Raw genomic sequence first — 22,333 nt, 5'->3', positions numbered from 1 at the left:
GACAGACAAAAACAGACAAAAGACAAACAAAAGACAGACAGACTGACAAAAGAGACAGACAGACAAACAAAAGACAGACAAAAGACAGAGACAGACAGAAAGACAGACAGACAGACAAAGACAAACAGACAAAAGACAGACAGACAGAAAGACAAAAGACAAACAAAAGACAGACGGACAAACAAAAGACAGACAGACTGACAAAAGAGACAGACAGACAAACAAAAGACAGACAAAAGACAGAGACAGACAGAAAGACAGACAGACAAAAGACAAAAAGACAGACAAACAAAAAACAGACAAAAGACAGACAGACAGACAAAAAACAATCAGACAAAAGACAGACAGACAGAAAGACAAAAGACAAACAAAAGACAGACGGACAGACAAAAGACGGACAGAAAAAAGACAGACAGATAGACAGAGAGAGAGACAAAAGACAGACAGAAAGACAAAGGACAGAAAGACAAAAGACGGACAGAAAAAAGACAGACAGACAAACAAACAGACAAACAAAAGACAGACAGACAGAAAGACAAAGGACAGACAAAAGACAGACAGACAGACAGACAGAGAGAGAGACAAAAGACAGACAGAAAGACAAAGGACAGAAAGACAAAAGACGGACAGAAAAAAGACAGACAGACAGACAAACAAACAGACAAACAAAAGACAGATAGACAGACAAACAAAATACAGACAGAAAGACAAAGGACAGACAAAAGACAGACAGACAGAGAGAGAGACAAAAGACACACAAAAGACAAAGGACAGACAGACAGACACAACACAACATCATAATCACCATTTAAAAAAATGTAATGGTGCACAATTTGTCAGTGTGTACTAATAAAAAAGACATACAAGACAAACAAACTGACAAAAGGCAGACAGAGAGACAAAGGACAGATGGAAAGACAGACAAAAGAAAAAGACAGGCAGACAGACAAAAAACAGACATACAGAAAAGTTACAAAAAGCGTTGAGAATTTTTCAGTCAATTTATTTTCTAATATCAAAAGTGGCTAATACCAATTTACAGCAGTTTAACTGAAGCAAAAGTATCCATGGTATTCTGGCAGAAGGCATGGATACCATGGGAAATATCCCTAACGGAGCGTGTCTCAGTCGGAGCGTGATGTGCTGGGACTACTAAACACTAAACACCACTGACTCAGATATGCACTGGAGCAGATGTCAGGTGGAGGCCAGCTGTGCAGAAATATGAAGGCATCAGCAGACAGAATCAGCAAGAGCCTCGTCTGTGACTGTCTCTTCATTCTGCTGAGCTTAGGAAAACCCGACCCGAGTGACAGCGGCGTCTGCCAACCTCATCAGCATCTGTGTGGCGTTACAGCTGCTAAAAATCCTATTTACAGAAGATGATACAACAATACCTCCAGAGTAATGTGACTGTGCGTGTTTGGTCAGCAGATGCCCCTAAACGTGGTTGGTCACTTTAAATGTCACTCAGACAGTCTTTGTTCAGAATAAACAAAAAAGCATCACTGCTTCAGCATGACTTACGGTCTCATCAGCCGAGCATGTTGCCAGCAGGTACTCATCAAACGGAGAGAAGTCCAGGTCGGTCACCAGGTCTGGGACAGAAAGATCGGAGAGAGAATTAGGACAAAGTCATATAGGTTTATTTTTAGTGAACCGTGACATTGCATCTCACACAGCGCTTTTATTAACTCCAGGCATCCTCACAGACATCCGTTTTTCCTCAAAATGAAGTTAAATGAGCCGAGCATGAGCATGTTAGTTGAACCTATGGCACTGCGTCTTACCAGCATGGCATGAAATCTGGGTCACAGTCCACTTCCCGTCAGATCCGGCATTCACAGAAGACAGGCCGACCATTCCTCCTCCTCCAGAGACAGAAAACACAAGATTACCTTCAAAAACACTGTTTACCAAACTCAAGACGGACTGGTTCTCCTGCTGTTTAATCTGATCTGCCGTCAGCTTGTGCATTTGTTTAGTGTGCAAACGTTATCAGAGGTGCAGACAGGTTCAGACAGACAGAATCAAGGGTTCGTACCAGCCTGATCCGTGTTGAAGGCCACGAGACTGCAGCTGGATTTGATGTGGTTGCCCTGAGAAGTGAAGGAACCTCCTCGTACGTTTGCAATCCAGCCCTGAATAGAAAGACAGGGATATTGTTAAATCAATGTTGTTGATGAGAAATCATCATCATGCCTTCATTTAGACGTACAAATACAAACACTTGAGACATTACACCAACACTACTAAAGCATCTGGCACGCTCCTTTCAGAAAGGGTTTTGTATAAATGGATGGATGACATGTATAGCAGCAAGCGGTAAGGAACATTCTTCTGTTTATGATATATCATACAGCTAGACCTATAATAACGACAAGACATTTCCAAGCAATAGCCTATTGACATCATATCAGGGAGATAAGTCAGTAAATTTGAGTAAAATCACAGCCTTCGCTTATCCCGTGCGAATGTGCCACACGAAATTCAGATGTGGGGGGGGGGGGTAATTTCTAAATCACACGAGGTCCCCAGGTAATACTAATCTGTCCCCCAATCTTGACACCTGCTTCTGGTTTTGGGAGGTTTTTGATCCTATCTACCTCCAGACACTGAAAGACGTGACTGTCAAGCTCAAACCTTCATTTTGTCCTATAATGATATCATTCACCTGAGATTTTAAAATGAATCATTGATTCGGATGGGCCAGGTATGGTATCTCTTTTCAACAAGTGTCTCAAAACAGGCTCTGTTCCTGCCAACATTAAAGTGGCTACGGTCACTCCTCTGCTCAAGAAGCCTTCACTAGATCCTTCTGTTTTAAAAAAATGTTCGGCCTATCTCTGTCTTACCTATCATTTCTAAGCTTTTGGAGAAAATTGTGCTGATCAACTCATTAATCAACATTTTGTGTCAAATAATTGTGTCTATGAGGTTTTTCAATCTGGTTTTAGGACTGCTCACAGCACTGAGTCCGCCCTCCTGAGAGTGTTAAATGATATTGATCTCTCCACTGATTCTGGAGATACTGTGGTTCTTGTTCTCTTAGATCTTTCATCAGGTTTTGACACCATTGACCACCCCACTCTTCTATCTAGACCTGAGTCTTGGGTGGGTCTAAAAGCTTTTGTCCTGAAATGGTTTCAGTCATACCTGTCTGACAGAAAGTTGAGAGTAAAGATGGGTAGTTTCTCCAGCCCCATGACACCTCTGACCTGTGGTCTTACACAGGGCTCTAGTTTGGCTCTTTCTCTGTTTTCTCTTCACATGCAACCTCCGGGCACTATGGGGTATGGCGTATCCTTTCATTTTTACGCGGGCGACTCCCAAATTTATAACAGTGATGAAATCTCTTCTGCTTAGAGGAGGGTAAAGCATGGCTAGCCAAAAATTTCCTCTTCCTAAATGAAGACAAGACTGAGGTCATTGTTTTCGGCCCAAATGAAAACTCTCAGTGTATAAGTCTAGAGTTAGAGAGTCTTTCAGCTTTTAAATCCCCAGGAGTGCGGAATTAAAATTTGACAAACAGATCTCATCCGTAATCAGTTCCAGTTTCAACCAACTTCGTCTACTGTCTAGAATCAAAGGCTTTCTCATCCTGAAAACTCTGGAAATGGCTGTTGCATTTATAACGTGTCGGCTAGATTAGCCGTGCAATTCTTTATACTGCGGTATATTAAGTTCTCAAATTGCTGGTCTTCAGTTAGTCCAAAATGCTGCGGCCTGACTTATTCATAAGTGTCGCAAATATGACCACATCTCTCCGATTCTCAAATCCCTACACTGGCTACCAGTCGACAGAGAATAGATTTCAAAATTCTACTCTTTGTTTTGTTTTTAAATCTCTACATAACTCAGCTCCTGCATCTCTCTGAACTTGTTCATCCTTACACTCCGTCCTGAAGCCTAAGATCCTCCGACCAGGCTCTGCTGGTCGTCCCTCGCGTTAGACTCAAGCGAAGAGGGGAGCGTGCATTTGCGGTGCGGGCCACGACTCTGGGACGACCCTGCCTCTATACGGCCCCTACCCTGTCTGTCTTCAAGTCTCTGTTAAAAACCTACCTGTTTTCTTTAGTATATTGATCTCTTCTCTAATGGTTGGTTCTACTATTTTATATTTGAGACTGATACTGTTTTGCCACTCCAGTATTTCCATTCTATATTTGAGTCTGACAACTGTTTTGTCACCCAGGTTTTAAGGCTTTGCTACGCTTATTTGCGTTTTATGTGTTGTTATGCAGGTCTTACTATATTTTAATCTGGTTGTTCTGTAAAGCACTTTGGTCAGCCTAGTGGATGTTGTAAATGTGCTATACAGATAAAGTGAACTTGAACTTGTTGCCATGTTTATAGCTAGCCAGAACAATAACAGACATTTGAAGGAAACGTTATTGCCTCCTTGAGTACTGAGTTCTGTTCTGCAACAGTAACACACGTGCACAATAGGACGGCACGCCTGCGACCTGTCGGACACGCGTTCACCTCTGTGCTCATGGATTTTTTAATGTGGTTCACTGGCTGTCGGGTTGGGTTACAAAGCCGTGGTCGCGATGAGGTCATGGCAGCAAAACGTAAAAGCCACAATGTTTCTCTCAACAGTCAAAATGAAATGACTTCAAAAGGGAGGAAGCGAAACAGCTGTGCTAAAGAAAGAACACACCCGTGTTGTTATTGTTAATCAAAAAAAAAAGGAAAAAAAAAGCATCACTGAATCTCTGATTTGTTTATCAGAAATAAAATAAAAACTGAATAGAAAAAATTACAAAAAATATATATATTTTAAAATATATTTACTTTAAAAATAGTAACAAATAGGCTACTATAATAGTATATAAATAATACTAAAATAACACTGGAACACACAGCAAAAGCCTTGAGATGTTGACAAAAGACGACACTGAATGCAACTGAATCAAACCAGCTGATGCATCTGACATCATCACAAACAGGAAAGAGGAAACGGATAGAAACGCCGCACTTTCTCCAGCCAACGGCACACACACACACACACACACACACACACACACACACACACGAGAAGCAGCAGATGCACTTGAGGAAACAGAAGAGTTCCTGCAAAGGAAGGGCAGCTGTATGGTTTCAAACACTTCCAGAATGTCAACAAGAAACAACACGCAAAGTGTGCGAGCCTGGACCAGAGAGAAGACACTCACACACACACATCAGGCCTATGAGACACACGCACGGCACGCTCTCGTGCCGTACCATCTGAACAGGATTACAGGAAAACACAGGCATGATGAGGTGGCAAGCCAGTGCATTAGAAATAAAAATATGGCAATAAGGCCTTAAAAAATAACTGAGAATATGCATATGAAACTCTAAACCTGACATACAAAACCAAACCCTTCAGTTCTGGCCACACACACACAGACAGACAATTATCACCCGCATGCTGGACGATAAAACTGGTCAAATAACACCAGGCTCGAAGGAGGAACCTGAGCCTAAAGTTTGGGGTTGGAAGATCATTTCTGCTCACCAAGGCTGCAGTTATTTAAAGCTACACTGTGTAATTCATTTATTTTATATTTTAATTATAAAATGTAATTGTAATTGTATTATAAAATGTAAATGTCACGTTATTATAGGAAATGGGATACTTGTTTTATCGTTTGTAACATAGCCTAATAAATGTCTGTAATGTCATTTTCTATCCATTTAATGCAACCTTGCTGAATAGAAGTATTCATTTCTTTCTGATCTCATCTTCCACTTACAGCAGCATCGGTCAGCGCTTTACAACCGGACGCTCAGCTAAACGTCCTCAAAACACAAACTCGTCTGTCAATCTTTAACAGTGTGTGACCTCCTGTCATGTGACCTAACACTATCAGGTAGAGGTGAACACCAATGACAACAATGAAACACTGTATCTGCAATATACACATGCTGACCCAAACTTTGGGAAAACATGATCCCATGCTCAACGCCTCGCTGAGATCAAAATACACCTAATATGGTAGTTTCAATACATTTCAATGTTTTTGATTTTAAGGATTTTTCATAGATAATGAGTTTAAACACTGTGCCGAGTCACCACTTGATGTCAAAACTGGGTCCTGAAGCAAAGCCAGATGAAAATCACAGTGCTATATCATATGACTGATAAGAAAACAACAGATGTGAGATCACAACAGTGACAAAATGGCACTTGATTAGATATATTGTTAACTAGTGTAATGACATTCACACATCACTTCTACATGTGCCGTACCGTACGCACACACGAGCACACAAACACGTGATCATATACAGCTCAGGAATGTGAAGAATTCACACTGAAGGGGCTGATATTTGAAGGGGTGGTGGTATAATGGCCTAAAATAAGTCTATGATGTCCCCAGAGTGTGTATATGTGAAGTTTTAGCTCAAGATACCCCACAGATATTTTTATATAGCATGTTCAAATTTTCACTTTTTGAGGGTGAGCAAAAACACACTGGTTTTGTGTGTGTCCCTTTAAATGCAAATGAGCTGCTGCTCCCGGCACAGGGGGCGGAGCTTCAACAGCTAGCACTCTCACAGACATGCACTAAAAAAATGAAAAAAACTTTTTGCCTTTTATGTTCAAACCGAAGTCAGACAATGATGGAAAGACTCAAGAGGAAGTGACAACATGTAGACGACATTTCTGAATGGTTAGTTGGCTAATTTATGACGCTTATGTGTAGTTATCTTCTAGACATTGATTAGCATATTCTGTCATGATAATCTATAAATCATGTTCCCGGGGGGCGGGGTTTATGTAAATGTTAGGGTTAGTGATGTTTATGCTCAAACAGCAACATTACACTAACTAAAGTTAAAAAAGTAAAATCATAATTAAACACCCCTTTCACAACAGTGTATGACAACATATATGACGACAAGAAACAGGAGCTCCTTTTTGTTGCTGGAAAGACGGTCTAGAATGAAGAAAAATCATTCTACAGCATCACAAGTTGTAGTTGTTTCAACAAAAAACGATGTGATCAGGCGAAAAAGTGCCAAGGTAACAAACAAACGTGCCAAATAATTTACGAATTAGGCTAGGGGCCGTTTACACGGAAAAACTTTTTATGCATTTTGGCCGTTCATTTACACGACAACGGTGTTTTGGAGGCCTGAAAACAGGTTTCAAAGTGGAAGTTTCTGAAAACAATACTATTATTGTCTCCAAGTAAACAACAAAAACATGAATTTGTGAAAACGTCGACGTCATGCGTATGTCTATAGTCTAAATGTGCGTAGTGTTTCTTTACAAAGTGGGGGACCCGGGTGAACGGGATGGTTTTGACAATGTTGTCGTCCATACGTGAAAAACACAAGGTAACAACTTTTCCGCTTTAAATACATCATTGCCGTGTAAAAGTACCCTTATTTTGAAACAATAAATCAATACATAATTCAATAAATCAATAAGTGAAATACACCAATTTGTTTTGCAATGTTCCATAAAAAAAACATTCTATTATTGTAAAAAAAAAAAAAACTATTGGAAATCAAGGTTTGAAGCATATCTGTTCATTCGATGTAATTTTGGGGTCGTTTACACGACACCGTTTTCAACTAAAAACTGAATTTTTGTTATGCGTTTTTGCTGTTAATTTATACACGACAAGATTTTGGGGGCCTGATTTGGAGATTTTTTGGGAAAAAACGTGTAGTGTTTTCATAGAGTATTGTGGAAAAAAGCTTTTTTTATTGTCATTAATTATCTCAAAATCAATCTGAATATTTAACTTTTTTAAAAGTAATTATTAACTGATTCAATTACTTCATCTTGAAGGCTTTAGTCCTTGGTTATCACAGTAAATCTGGTCACCAAAAGCTTTTGAATGTACGACATTTTATATCTTTAACTTTTTGCAATTGTTATTCACCTACATTTCTTAATGACAGCTGTAAGTGTCATGTGAACTGACTCTACGCATCTTTGAATGCACTATACGCATTTATGGCATTTTGTAAAACACGAATACAATAAAAATCAGAATGAAACGGTATCAATCTCAAAGAACTGCATTCAATGCATCTTCATAACACATTCAGCATGAAATGACAGAGTCATCATCACACATTCATGCAATGCCTAAAAGATCCTGCATATTAAAGTGCATAAAGCTTCAGTTGAGGACAGAGGAAGTTAAGACACCATCAGTGCATCGGCACCACTCCTTCTGCTCGAAACCCAAATCACAAGACGCTCAATGATATCACGCGCTGTCCAGCGCAGGGAGGCTGTACTCACATCTTTCTTGGGGATTTTCGGAGTGGTGTTCTTATATTTGGACGTCTTAAAGCGATTCATTCTGAGCTGCTGCTGCTGCTGGTCGCGCGTTTGAACCTTCCGGGTGTCTCGCTGTTGTGATCCTGATCCTGTGCGTTTGAATGAGTGCGTTTCTGTGACGCAGAGCTGGCGCGCGCGATACGCGTCGCTCAAACGCTGATTTACACATCATAAACTCGCACTGCGGGCAGTTCAGTAATCACGCAGCATTGTGTCATGTCTGCGAAATAAAAACGCAGTTTTTAATGGAGGGTTCACTTACAAAAATGCAGAATGGTCTCCAATAGCTATAGCCTATAGTTACTAGGATATTTATACAAAAAAAAAAAAAACTTTAGTGCATGTACCATATCCTCCTCTAAAATAAATTGAAAATTGACCAAAAAAAAATGTTTTACCCTGTTTGAAAAAAAATTAGACACTTTTTTGTTTTTTTCTCAGTTGCTTTGGCTCAATTCTCGAATATATATATATTTTTTTGTTCTTTAAAATAATTAATTCAAATCTCTGAACAATAATAAGGCTATTTTGTTCACTTTGGCACATACATGCAATCATCTATAATTTGCACAGTAGGCCTAATACATGTCAAACATGCTCAAACTGTCAAACTCTTCACAACTTCTAAACATTATATTTCATTGTGTGAGCCATGCAAACTTATCCGTTCAGTTATTAAAACCTGTCAGACATGCAAGGTTATTCCATAAATATCTGACATGGAATGTTTATAATGCCTGTTCCAGTTTTTCTCGGTCACTTTGGTACATTTCTCAGATCACAACTGAAATTCTCAAACTGCTTGTTCAACCACGTAATCTAGTCAGCTCTGCACATCAAAGCAATTTCTCATTGCAAATGCTTTACACTATTGTGTAACATGTTCTCAATCATGCTCACTCACATATTTCATAATCAAGTAAGTAAATAAATAAATAAATAAACATTTCTAAAGACAGACAGACAGACAGACAGACAGACAGACAGACAGACAGATAGATAGATAGATAGATAGATAGATAGATAGATAGATAGATAGATAGATAGATAGATAGATAGATAGATAGATAGATAGATAGATAGATAGATAGATAGATAGATAGATAGATAGATAGATAGATAGATAGATAGATAGATAGATAGATAGATAGATAGATAGATAGATAGATAGATAGATAGATAGGTTTTATTTATTTTGGCTTTTAAATCGTATTTCACTTTATAATTGTGTTTAATGTTGAGATGCATTAAACAAAAATTCCTCAGAATTTCATAGTTTTTCCTCAGTTTCATTGACAGCAAATGCACGAGCCCGTCCACTGTATTTCAGTTCACATGCGTCCATAAAGAAATGGCCAGGCTAACCAAGAATCTCCCTCTTAACAGTAATGCGCATGCGTGTGCCGCTCGCAGTGCACATGCGCAGTCGCTCTCGTGTCAGTGAGTGGCAAAGATGGCGTGTTCAGCGGCTCGCAGCTCCTCACGCTGGATCACAGTGGCCGTGTCCTGCAGCCACACACGGGCCTGCTCACCCTTCATCTCCAGGGCACATGACGCCTATAGGCGCGTCTCGACGCTGTCGGGCCGGCAGATCTGGGCAACGCGCCGCGGGGTCGCTGGAGGAGCCGGGAGCGCGGTGACATTGAGAGGCATGACAGGTGAGAGAGAAGGCCTGAGCATCCAACTGCATACAAACTACTAACTCGTCTTAAACGACGTTTAAAAATGAGCCCCGAGCTGATCGATATAGATTCAGCTTAACATGTTAGATGACATGAGGATGTATAACCATATACATGCAATTGCAGCAACATGTAGGTCAGAAAGCAAACATGGAGCTCAGAACAATATATAATCACATCATTGATCAAGAACTAACTTACCTAATCGATAATGTGTGAATAAGAGTTTGGACCTGATGAGAAATCATAGACTTGGTTTGCCTCATTTTCCAGAAACTTCTCTGACCTTGTTGCAGTTTAGCAGTGACTGTCAGCTGGACTAATATAGACCCATTGAGTCTATGCGTTATTATTATTATTATTACGAATATACAAAATACCCCTTAGTATGATGGTTATGTTGTGGTGTGGTGTTTTGCTCAGTTTCACAATGGTAGATCTCTGGTTCCTAGAAAAGACCTGACCTGTCCCGAAGTCGGTATTTGTTGTAAAAATGCTGTAGTTGCTGCATGTTACAGTAGTAAAACCATAGTAAATATGCTGTAATATAAGTAATTATTATAGTATTGTGTGTCACAGCCGTGGGCCCTTCTTCTCATCTGATGTGCAAGATGTCGTTCCACACCAGCTCTTCTGTGAGAAAACAAGACTTCTACCAGATCTTAGGAGTCCCACGCTCTGCAACACAGAAGGAGATTAAGAAAGCTTATTACCAGGTAAGACACCTGATTAGTGTGAGTTTGCCTTCTATATAGACCGGGGCTAGTTGTCACAACTATTTGGGTATCTCTTTTCCTGGGAAGTAACAATGGAAATGGTAAATGGTTCTTTTTTTTTTTTTTTTGTAAAGCAGTGGTAAATTTAGACCAAATAATCACTGAAGTAAAGTGTGTGACAACTAGCCCCGGTGTAATTTCTGGCTTTTGACCATGGTTCGTTCTTTCCCCATTCAGATGGCAAAGAAGTATCATCCAGACACTAACAAAGACGACCCTCAAGCTAAGGAGAAGTTTGCGCAGCTGGCCGAGGCCTACGAGGTTTGAAGCTTCTCTCCACCAAAGCTTGTTCTGATATCCGAGTCCAGCTGAAATAATGCGTTTCCGTTGTCCTCAGGTGCTCAGCGACGAGGGGAAGAGGAAACAGTACGACACGTATGGCTCCGCCGGGTTCGATGCGGGTCAGGCCGGCGCGGGACATCAGCAGTACTGGGGCGGAGGCGCCAGCGTCGACCCAGAGGAGCTTTTCCGCAAGATCTTTGGCGAGTTTTCCGGAGCGCGAGGCTTCGGGGATTTCAATGCCATCTTCGATCAGCCACAAGAGGTCAGATATATGGTCTCCTCTGTAGATATATCGCTTTTCTGTGCGGCCGATGTTACGGAAGCTGGACTTTTATTTTGTTCTGTTTACATTTTTCTGATTTCTGATTCTGTTTGAATGGTTTAATTCAATTTTAGTCACTAAAAAGCATGTCTGAATGAGTTTGTAAAACCCAATTTAGTCAGTCTTTAAAAATGCAATCTAAAGAAAAATTAACATTTAGCTTTTTCTTTGGCCCTTTTTGAACTATTTATTTTCCTTGTCAAGTAAGTGCTGCACAACATAACTTTACTGTGTAAATTAAAACTTGAATATTAGAATCTCTTATAATTCTCTTTAAAATAATAACGAAAATATATCATAATGATTTTTTTTTATGGTTATCACTTTGATAAATGCAATAGTAATGTATTTTTATAATAAATTCTTCAAGGTAACTGGATTATAATTTTTTTTTTACTGATTGTCTGGTTGCATTCGCACCGCCAGAACTCTGAAGTGACGTAAGCCACGCTTGTTGGTGTGACTTTTAGAAACACACGAAACATGCAGACTTCAGATTTCAATAGCAGTCCTTTTTGCAGATTTATCACAATTTGAATTTGATTTATTGTACAGCCCTAATTTTGATTTGTTATTCCAAATTTGGCCGAATTCCATTGTTATGCCTGGATTGTGTGATTCTGTCAGTTGATGCTCTCATATATCTATAAACACTCTATTCTGTTTGTTAACAGTATGTCATGGAGCTCACGTTCGCTCAGGCTGCCAAAGGAGTGAATAAGGAGATTACCGTCAGCGTCGAGGGCGCGTGTCAGCGCTGTGACGGCCGAGGCCATGAGCCCGGATCTAAAGTCCAGCACTGCGGGAACTGCAACGGGACTGGCATGGTAAGTGACGCCCTCGAGCACGTCCCGTCATTTAGACATGTCCAGTAACTCAACATAGCGTTTGTCCTTGTAGGAGACGGTGAACACGGGGCCTTTCGTGATGCGGTCCACCTGCCGGCGCTGTGGCGGTAAGGGCTCGGTCGTCACATCGCCCTGTACGGCGTGTCGAGGAACGGGACTGACCAAACAGAGGAGAACCGTCACGGTGCCTGTTCCTGCTGGTGAGTTGGCCGGTCGTCTTTGGGGAAGTGAGACAGGTTCAGTGGAGGAGTTGAGTTTTGAGCTTTTGCTTACTGTGTTGTTCAGGAATTGAAGATGGGCAGACGGTCCGAATGCCTGTGGGGAAGAAAGAGATCTTCATCACGTTCAGAGTGAGTATATCACGGCGTTGAGGTTTTAGGAAGTCTATAAGCACGTCAAGTGATTACATGAAGGGCTTTGCACTAGGTGGTTATAGGAACTAGCCAACAGGGCAGTTCCACAGAGGATTACATTTTCCCCTTAGGGACGTTTTCCTGGTTGCAAAATTGGCGGGTGCCTGTGTTTTGTTATGGCATGCATTCAGCCAATCACCATACACTTTTGTTACTAGTAGTTCCTATTGTGCTAGATTAGACCCTACTCTGAAGTAAGAGCCAATCGGCGTTCCTATAGCTAAAATCATTCCCAGTTCCTGCAGCGTGAACACAGCGAAAAGCAGGTACTTCCACCAATAGTTGTAGGAACTATGAAAACGTTCCTCCAGTGCAAAATCTCCTTGGTCAGTTTAAGTTTTGTGGGTTTTGGTTCATTTGCTGTTTTAGGCTTTGAAATAACTGAAATTACACAGTCCAGTTTAAGTATATTCAGTGATGGTTCATAGTCAAGTGTCTGTTTCCATTGAATAGACTCTATTTAGCAGGATCTGTAATCCCAGATTCAGCTTGTGTAATCTATGCTAATCATCCGCGTCGATGTTCTCAGGTCCAGAAGAGTCCGATCTTCAGGAGAGACGGCGCTGACATCCACTCTGACGTCATGATCTCTGTGGCTCAGGCCATATTGGGCGGCACGGTCAGAGCGCAAGGACTGAACGAGACCGTCAATCTCTCGGTGGGACATCTTGGTGATGTTAACATGACCATATTCTAAAACTAATCCGGATGTTCTTATGCATGTAAACACAGTCATTCACTCAGTGAATGTTCCCGTAGATCCCAGCTGGAATCCAGACCGACCAGAGGATCCGGCTCTCAGGAAAAGGGATACCGCGGGTCAGCGGCTACGGCTACGGTGACCACTACGTCCACGTCAAGATCAAAATCCCCAAGTAAGACTTCTTACATATGATGTTTTATGTCACTGTTGAACTTTAAAATGACTGATCCATCCGTTTGTCTCCTGTCCAGGATGTTGACAGACCGACAACGAGGCCTTATGATGAGCTACGCGGAGGACGAGACCGATGTGGAGGGAACCGTCAATGGCGTGACCAGCACCACTACAGGTAGTGTTATTGCGCTTTTCCACTGCTCGGTGCGGCTCAATTAAATAGTAGCACCTCGGTTGAGGTTCCAAGCGAGCCGTACCGATACTAAAATGTGATGTGTAAGCACTGCAGATCACTGATTGGTCAGAGAGAATCGGCAATACCAGAGTCATTGAATTTGCAACACGAGACCCAAACGCACTAGCAGCATCACGACCAGTCTATAATCCCGCCCACTTTGAAGCGGTACTAACTGCAGTGGAAAAGCAAAGTGAGCTGAGTCGTATCACACAGTGGGAAAGCGCCGTTAGTTCAGTCACGTAACGTTTACAGTGGAATCTGGGGCGGTCATGTTAAAACCAGTGCCTGTCTCTGTCCAGGAGGGGGCGGTACTCAGACTGGGACAGGGCACAAACAGAAAGACGAGGGCTTTTTCTCCAAATTAAAGAAAATGTTTAGCTCTTCTTGACAGCCACAAAGCAGGTTTGATGATTTGTTTTAAGATAGACTCCCTGAAAACCATTTGAATGATTTTAGGGATTGGAAAAGCCTAAGTAAAATGTTATTACCGTGGTTCAGTATCTGGTTTGCGGCTGTCTGTGACTGTGAATTTGGACACCTGAAACTCACTTAATGTGTGAATATATGTGAAAGTAGATTAATGTTATTTAATCAGCTTTGAAGTTATTTGTAAGACTTATTAACTCCATTCAATTATCTGTTTCAGGGGTTTTCAAACTGGGCTAGGAATGCTAGCTAACGCTAAGAAATGCGGTTGCCAAGTCTACGGTTTTCCCACAGATTTGGGATACTTTTAAATGGTTGCCGCAAGTAGATTTTTTTTTTTTTTTTGGAATAGTCATTAGGCTACTTTTGGGGAGTTTTTAATTGGCCATTGGGCTATTTTTGTTTTGCAGACCTGGCAACCCTGGCTAGAGCGTCTGTGGAAATGTTTACAGAAAGAGTATAAAATAATTCAAATAAATATTCAAATTTTTTATTAAAATAAATAAACGCTATAATTTTTGTTGTTGGCTGACTGCAGCTATATTGCTCATAAGTAAATGAACAAAGAAAGAATGAATATTATATAATATTAAATATAATATTCTATTAAAAGAAATAGGTAAATAAATGCAGTATAACAACTAGGTTTTTATCACGATTTTAGGGTCATGGTTTCGGTACGGTTTGGTGCCATGTTCAGGGAAAAAAGGACTACTGTCAAATAAAAATAAAGAAAATAAGAACAAATAAACTACAAGCAACACCACAAATAAATACAATAGGGAAAAGATGAAAATAAAATAAACACTTCTCTTCTGGTTATTTAGGTATCTTAACAGTAGTTTTTAGGTACAGAAATTGAATAATTTAAATGTAAAACAAACAACATTGCATAGAATCTTCACTTTATCATTAAAAATGCAGACAGCAGAAATATAGGCTGCTGTCACTTTAAGACCATGCGTGGATCCAAAATACCGATACACATGCGTTTGTTCTTGACTGTTGATATTCGCATAAGACATAACTCACTTTTTTTGCTAGGATACTCGCCAAGACGGGCATGTTGACATAATTTTTGTGGGAATTTGTCCGTTCAAGCACAAGACTTGAAAGAGACTTTCCGTGAGTTTTCTTTCCTATCTTGCGCTTGAATGTTTAAATTGGCAATGCTAAAATGAGTTTAGTTTAAACACAGATAGCAGTGTGTGCGGTTCAGGTCTCTCACGCACTAGTGAAAATGACTGGTCATATTATAGCATACGGCACTCGCATTGAACAAAGTTTAAGGGAAGCCATAATGTGTAGCCTATCCATCGACAGAAACATACATTAGCCTAACTCTGTCTGTCTTTCTGTTTTATGTATTTTCAACAAACCATATTATAGATTGCTAGGCGTTGTCAGATTTGAGATGAACCGCGGTGCAAGTGCGTGCCGATCCATGGATGGACATCGGTACGGTTCGATTATTTATTTTTTTTACCGAGAAACGTTACACCCATAATAGCACTATGATGAGTTTAAAAAAATAATAATTAATGTAACTTGATAGAAACTAAATATTTTCCAAATAATATTTTAGACATTTAAATACTTGACTCTGGATTAATGGGGTCTTTATACAAGAAACTGTATTGATGCCTTTTAAATTTTAGGATAGGGTCTCTCACGTGAAGATTATCATTTTGGGAGGTTCATGGCATTTGAAAAATTGAAAACCCATGATCTTTTGCATCTCACAGATTCATTCTTCCATTTGTTTGTCTTTACAGGTAAAAGATCCACTGGAAATTAAGAGACTTGGTCTTGCTTGTGGAGATTCAGGTTCACTGTAAAACCTGATGGACACACAAGAGAAGGAGACGAGTCTTCTGTTGTCGGACACATGCAGCATTGAATTCATCTGGATCCCTCATCAGAAACTACACATGATGGTGGTGGCAATGAAGAGCTCTGGATCTATCATGGACTTCTAAGAGACGATTCCTCCAAATCCCAGAGGAATATGATTTACGCACATGCACCCGTCTTACCTGAAACATTGTGATGTCAGCCTTAGCACCAAAATGGTCTTTGGTCTGTAATTTTACGTTAAGGTGTTACGTAGTCAGTTCTTTCGTTTTCTGATATTCTGAGATGAAGTGATTCACAAACGGATGAGAACTCTTTACTTCAGTAACAATAAACGCTTCAGATTTATCATGTTTGTGCTGTTTGTCACTGAATGTTACATCCATCTGCTTCATTTGCAGTGTACATAGACCACTGTTAATATTCAAATCAATTTAATGTTATTGTAGAGATAAATATGCAATAAGTAATAAAATCTCTGTGTAACATATAAATGACTGTTTATGTTGTTGAATATATAGAGTATTATAAAGTATATAGTGTAGCTTTCTGATGCATTAATTATTATTCACAAAAAAAGTATTTTATTTTTACTTCAAAACCGGCCTAATTGTATTGTTAAAATGAAAAGTTAACACTTCACTGTAGAATAAAATAAACATTACATATATTGTCTTAAAATAAAATTACTTTATATGTGAAAAACACTCAATTTAATAAGGTTTTAACTTCACAACTATGTTGGCAGGGGCAGAAATGTAATTGGTTTAAAGTTTAAAGCTTGTGGAAAGTAATTGTCCTAAACTTAGCAAGTAACTTGTCTCATTTTTTTTAATTTGATATAACTTACTATAGTTTAGTAGATGTTAGGAAACTAGATGTATGATTGTTACAACAGCGCTATAGTATTGCAGTGTTGGTGATGCAGTATTTAATTATCATATTTCTGATCAGTAAATAAAACCCAATATCACCTGAGGGCTGTTTCATAAAACAAGATTAGAATACAAGCCAGGCTTATTTTGGTTAGTCAAACTTATTGTCGGTTGATTCGGTTTCATAAAGCAAACTTAAAATAGTTCAAACTCAGTTACTCTTAAAAATCTCTTCTCTGAATTACTTATGTTATTTATTTTATTTTTTTTTAGGTATAAAATATAGGCTAGGAGTATGAGCTATAAGTTCATCTCAAATTATCCTGCATCCTAAAGATAAATTTATTATCGTTAGAAGATATTTCTGGTGTTATAAAATATCGCATGTTAATTTTCCAAGCAAAATGTAGGCTATTTACACAGAATTATTGTTCAATGTGAAGTTTAGCAGCAAAATGGAAATATTTGCACGACTTTCTAACATTTACAGTTGGAGAATATACCTGTGAAATGTAGGTTTTGCACTGAGGAAAACGCCATGTCTCAAACGCATAAAACAGCACAAAATATATTGATCCACGATCGAACTCTAGGGCTGCTTAAGAAAAGTGTGCACACGCAGTTATCTAGAGTCTAGACTAGATAAACCTGGATCAAATTAGTGAGACTTCAATTACCTTTTATGAAACCTCTTTAGCCCCAACTTATTTATTCAAGTCAGGTTTTGGTGTTTAAGCCCCGCTTTTCTTAGCGTCTTTTATGAAACAGCCATCTGCTCATTTATTTCTTTGTTTTGTTTGATTTTTTTTTCCATAACAAATGTGTCTTATTAACACAGTAACAGCAGTCAGAAAACTATTGTTAAATAAAAAAAAATAAAAAATAAAAAAATCAAGGGTCGAGAGCCCAACTAAGCACTGATCATCTAGTGGTGGTAACTTTAAAATGAACATTTTCAATAGTGTGACGGTAACTCATTACAAGAAATCAGTTTACTTCTTTTCAAGTAACTAGTAAAGTAAAACATTTCTTTTAATTATACAATAAAATATCTGAGTTACTTTTTCAAATAAGTAACGCAAGTCACGTTGTTTCCCCATGCATTGACAGATCCTCTCCTGAATGTTGAAATCAGGAGGAGTAAGTGAAGTGTGTGTCAACATGAGGCTTATTTTAGTTCTAGACTAAATGTGAACAGGCATTTACTCAGTTTGCATTTCACAGTTTTTGTGCATGTAAAATATGAATTTTATGCAAACTCTCAATAATTAAATGTTAAATAACTATGTATTTTAACCAGTGTCTTCGCTGCTGCCCTTTGATAATCCAATTCAACCATACTAATAAGCAAAAATGACTTTATATAAACATGACATTTGTGGGGGAGACCGGGGACAGTTGCAACATGGGGATGGTTGCAACATGTCATTTTTCTCCAATCAGAAACAAGCTAGAGTGATGACACTCATACTGAACATGCACAGTTAGACCCTCCCCTATAATAAATTATAGGCTACAATAATATTATTGAAATAAATAATACTATAATATTATAGTAGGCCTAAAACAGTTAATATTTTCAGAATTATATGCTCATTGAGACAAAAAGCTAAAATTAATTAGTGAAATTTAAGGTATTTTTAACGTGTTGCAACCGTCCCTGGGTCGGGGTCAGTTGCAACATCTGGCTTCTTCCATTCAAATAAATACTGTGAACGATATGTCATGTATAATCATCTTTAAATTGTATGGGTAATTAGCAGACAGATGCAAGTTTGATATATACAAATTTGGTTGATCTAGTCCAAATAGTCTCTGAGTAACTGAAAGAAATGCAAAAAGTGTTGCAACTGTCCCCGGTCTCCCCCTGCTTCATTTTTTGTTTTTATTGCTGAAGTGAAATGGTTGATCTTTCATCTCCTGTTCCTGTATCCAGTTCACATGGATATGCGAAAGTGAAAAAAAAAAATTCTGCATTATGTTTTATTACATAATACAGTAATCGTGTCATGTTAGCGGCCCCTAATTTAATAACTAATGATCTTTGCAACGGAAGTGAATCAATCAAAACTAACTTTAGCTGGACAATAACTTTTTTCTAGCTGCTGTAAAGCCATACTCTGTTACTTTAATTTAATAATAAATAATAATAATGAATTTTATTTAATGGCGCCTTTCATAACATTCAAGGTCACCTCACAAGCAATATACAGATCACTGCATAAGACAAAACACACAACAAACAAGCCACATATACAGATAAAGTGCAGTAAAGACTCAATAAAACATGATATAAAACAGCCTGTATAAAAAGATATGTCTTAAGATGCGTTTTAAAAGTCAACAAGCAATCGCTATTGCAAACATCAAGGGGAAGAGAGTTCCATAGGCGGGCGGCAGCATAACTAAAAGATCTGGCACCCATGGTAGTTAGTCGAATCCGAGGTACCACAAGAGAAATTGAAGATGAAGATCTGAGAGCACGTGAAGGAGTGTAAACATGGAGAAGTTGAGTAAGGTATTGGGGTGCAGGTTGATCAAATCTTGAGTTCAACTCTATACTTTACTGGGAGCCAGTGCAATTGCTGAAGAACTGGAGAAATGTGCTCAGTAGAAGATCTTCTAGAAAGAACACGAGCCGCAGAGCTCTGAACCAACTGAAGCTTATGTAGCAGTTTGGAGGGAACACCTGTGAGAGAGCATTAGTCTATCCGTGAAGATCTATACTATACATATATCATATCATATCATATCATATCATATCATATGTCTTTTATCATAGAAATACATTATAACATAGAAAATGTCCTGTTGCAAAAATAAAATAAAAAATAAAAAAAAAAACAGGTAAAAATCACAACAATAAAACAAAATGAATGACATACTACCCGTATAAACCTCACACGTAAGATCAGTGAGTTAAGCCACATATGATGATCATATTCTTATCATAAATCAGCTTACAGCATGTGACTACATTTTCTCTTGCTGTTCTCACCATAACAAACAGACACAGCTGCCTGAGAAAAACTAATGTTAAAAAGTCAAGAGCCTGACTAAAGCACACACTGATTGCCACAATGGTAACATCAAACCAAACTATTACTTTCAAATAAGTAATCAACATCTAAACCTCTGTTAATTCTTAATACGAACTTCTGTAGATGTCTGACAGAAATAAAGTCAGTTTGGTTTGTAATAAGTGAAGCTGGTAATGCTGTTTGTGGAGTTGTTTAATCAGATCTTGAGAGATTTAGGCCACATTTACACATAGCCGGGTATTTAGAGAAACAAATATTTCCCCCCCTCCGTTTTCAATAATAACATTGTGCACACAATATCGTTTTCAAAAAAGTTGTTGTTTACATCAACCCGCATAAATACGCCGTCGAACGCCATCATAACTATGCCAAACCTATGGGCGGCAGTGTAGGGAGAAGGATAAAGCCATGCAAGCCAATCAGAATCCTCAAAATCGACAACAACGAATAGCACGAGCGACTTCCTGTTCCTTTCAAAACAACAGACACGGCGCGAGGTTCATAACGTAAGCATTTTCTGGCGCATAATGTGACGTTTGAGAACCTAAAACCCCGTTTCTCCCAGTTGACACGGCAACACATAACCGGCGTTTTCAGAAATCTCCACTTTGTCCGGAGTTTTTAGAAATAATCGTTTTCTGGGAAATGACAGGCCAAAACACAGGGAAATATCTGCGTTTTCCCATCGTGTAAATGGGGCCTTAATGTATTTTATCTTCAGTTGATTTCATCCAAGGCAGTGGCTGGAAGTAGTTCTTGTGTTTCTCTTTCCTTCAGTGATTCTGCTTGTTAACAGCAGGTGTTCATCAATAATGCACAATCATTATTCAATCACTTAATTATCTCATTACCTTCAACACTGATTAAGTGTTACATTAAACAGCCTGTAGTGTGCACACTAAGCAGTGTTCATTTCATCTGGGCAAACCCATGTGGGGTCTAGATGGAAACTGGGGGCAAAACTGGCTGGGTCCCAGACAGTTAAAGGGTTACTTCAGGATTTAGCATTAAGCTTTGTATTAGTAGAAAACCTGTAGTATTTTCGAATTACCGTGCTTTCCACCCTCATATCCCCCTGAGACAAGAGATTTATGTATTTTTTGTCTGGAAAAAATCCTCCGATGACGCAAAAATCGTCATTTTGCGTCATCGGAGGATTTTCTGGCCAGAGGCTAAAGACTACAGCCAGTAGATGGCGTTGTTCCGCATGTTTACAACCCGCCCATACAGGGTGGGATCTCACTCACAGAATGTACACAGTGTCAGCCTCTTTCTTTGGAGGCTAAGCTAGCAGGCTCTTGTTCTGTGGAGAAAGCTGAATAGTAGGAGAAAGCTGAGTAAGTAACCATCCTCCTTTTCCCGGACTTGTCCGGCGGGCGAGATCGTTCAAAATGTCCGGGATTCGGCTTTTGCTTTCTGCGGTCGCCATTCATTGTTTACATGCACACCTTTCAATCTAACTGAATTCATTCCGATTGGTGAATGTGAATGTAGTGTTTACATGATAGCTAAACAAGTGATCGGTTGATGTGCGTTTTACCATTGCTAAGAAAAATTCCCGCTCCTCCGTGAGAGATGCGAGACCCGGCGCGTCTCAGTAATGACACCGGCCTCGCGCTGTTCTCCCGCGGCCGTCAGCCTCGTCCTGCTCGCCACAGTAAACATGATGAATGGCGACTGTAGAACGCAAAATCCGAATCCCGGACATTTTGGACGATCTCTAAATCCCTCGCAAACTCATCACGTAGGCTAGCTTTGTTGTTTTCAACCGCGCACTCTTACCGGTAAGCGTGGCCTCCTAAGGCAGCGAAGCAAGTGCATTCTGGGAGTTGTTGTCTTTCATCCACATAAGCCAAAAATACATTTTCTGGCTTTTCTCAGTCTAGAAAGCTCCAAATTCAAAAATTTCTTCACATTTCTTCTACTTAAATGACCTATTTTAAATACACATTCATCTTCCCAGAGGTGAAGTATCCCTTTAAATAGCCCAGGTCAAACCCATTTGGGCCCCACGTGGCTCTGCTGGCTGGGCAGGTTCAAACCTAACGCCATCTCTAGGCTTGAGTGCCCAAGAATCATCTGGCATGTTCTCTGGTATCCCACAGACTCTACGTGAATCTGGGTCAGATGTCTAGCTATACAATCAACCATCCCTCAATCCACTATACTCTGTAAAGGGCTATAAGGGACTCTAGGCTAAGCTCTTTTTTGTGCTTGTGTGTTTTTTTTTTTTTTAAAGCTACATTTGAAGGACAGAACTCAATACTAGTTGAGTTTGTTAGGGTTGTGTGCCAGATTGATTAAGAGTGACTTGCTGTCTCTGACACTTTTGTAGGCATTGACTAACTAAAATTTGGTGAATATTTAAAAGCAGTAGTAGTTTTGTACTTTGTATGTTTTGTG

At 39.4% G+C, this 22,333-nt stretch overlaps 2 protein-coding genes across 3 annotated transcripts in view; one reads left to right on the top strand and one right to left on the bottom strand.

Annotated features, from left to right (window-relative positions):
- coro7 (coronin 7) overlaps nt 1-8,383 on the bottom strand; it is a 144,376-nt gene extending 135,993 nt beyond the window's left edge. Inside the window, exons 1-4 of the mRNA XM_081379579.1 lie at nt 8,258-8,383; nt 2,045-2,141; nt 1,791-1,871; nt 1,528-1,598 (exon numbers count right to left, since the gene is read on the bottom strand). Coding sequence (XP_081235705.1) covers nt 1,528-1,598; nt 1,791-1,871; nt 2,045-2,141; nt 8,258-8,317 — 309 coding nt within the window. The 5' untranslated portion in view covers nt 8,318-8,383. The remainder of the gene's footprint in view (nt 1-1,527; nt 1,599-1,790; nt 1,872-2,044; nt 2,142-8,257) is intronic.
- A 1,286-nt stretch (nt 8,384-9,669) lies between these two features.
- dnaja3a (DnaJ heat shock protein family (Hsp40) member A3a) lies at nt 9,670-16,714 on the top strand. 2 transcript variants are annotated; one of them, XM_081354659.1, is made up of 11 exons: nt 9,670-9,954; nt 10,558-10,694; nt 10,932-11,015; nt 11,092-11,298; nt 12,033-12,185; nt 12,259-12,406; nt 12,492-12,556; nt 13,149-13,277; nt 13,379-13,494; nt 13,574-13,671; nt 15,936-16,714. In XM_081354659.1, the coding sequence occupies exons 1-11, from the start codon at nt 9,750-9,752 to the stop codon at nt 15,956-15,958; spliced, it is 1,365 nt and encodes a 454-aa protein (XP_081210785.1). In that variant the 5' UTR covers nt 9,670-9,749; the 3' UTR covers nt 15,959-16,714. The 2 variants fall into 2 exon arrangements, with proteins under 2 accessions (XP_081210785.1, XP_081210786.1); XM_081354660.1 differs by lacking the exon at nt 15,936-16,714 and adding an exon at nt 14,034-14,218 and having other exon boundaries at nt 9,719-9,954.
- The last annotated feature ends 5,619 nt before the right edge of the window (nt 16,715-22,333 follow it).

Source organism: Scardinius erythrophthalmus (assembly GCF_964197995.2).
Source record: "Scardinius erythrophthalmus genome assembly, chromosome: 1".
Taxonomy (NCBI): Eukaryota; Metazoa; Chordata; class Actinopteri; order Cypriniformes; family Leuciscidae; genus Scardinius; species Scardinius erythrophthalmus.
This window is presented reverse-complemented; position numbering and strand designations above follow the sequence as displayed.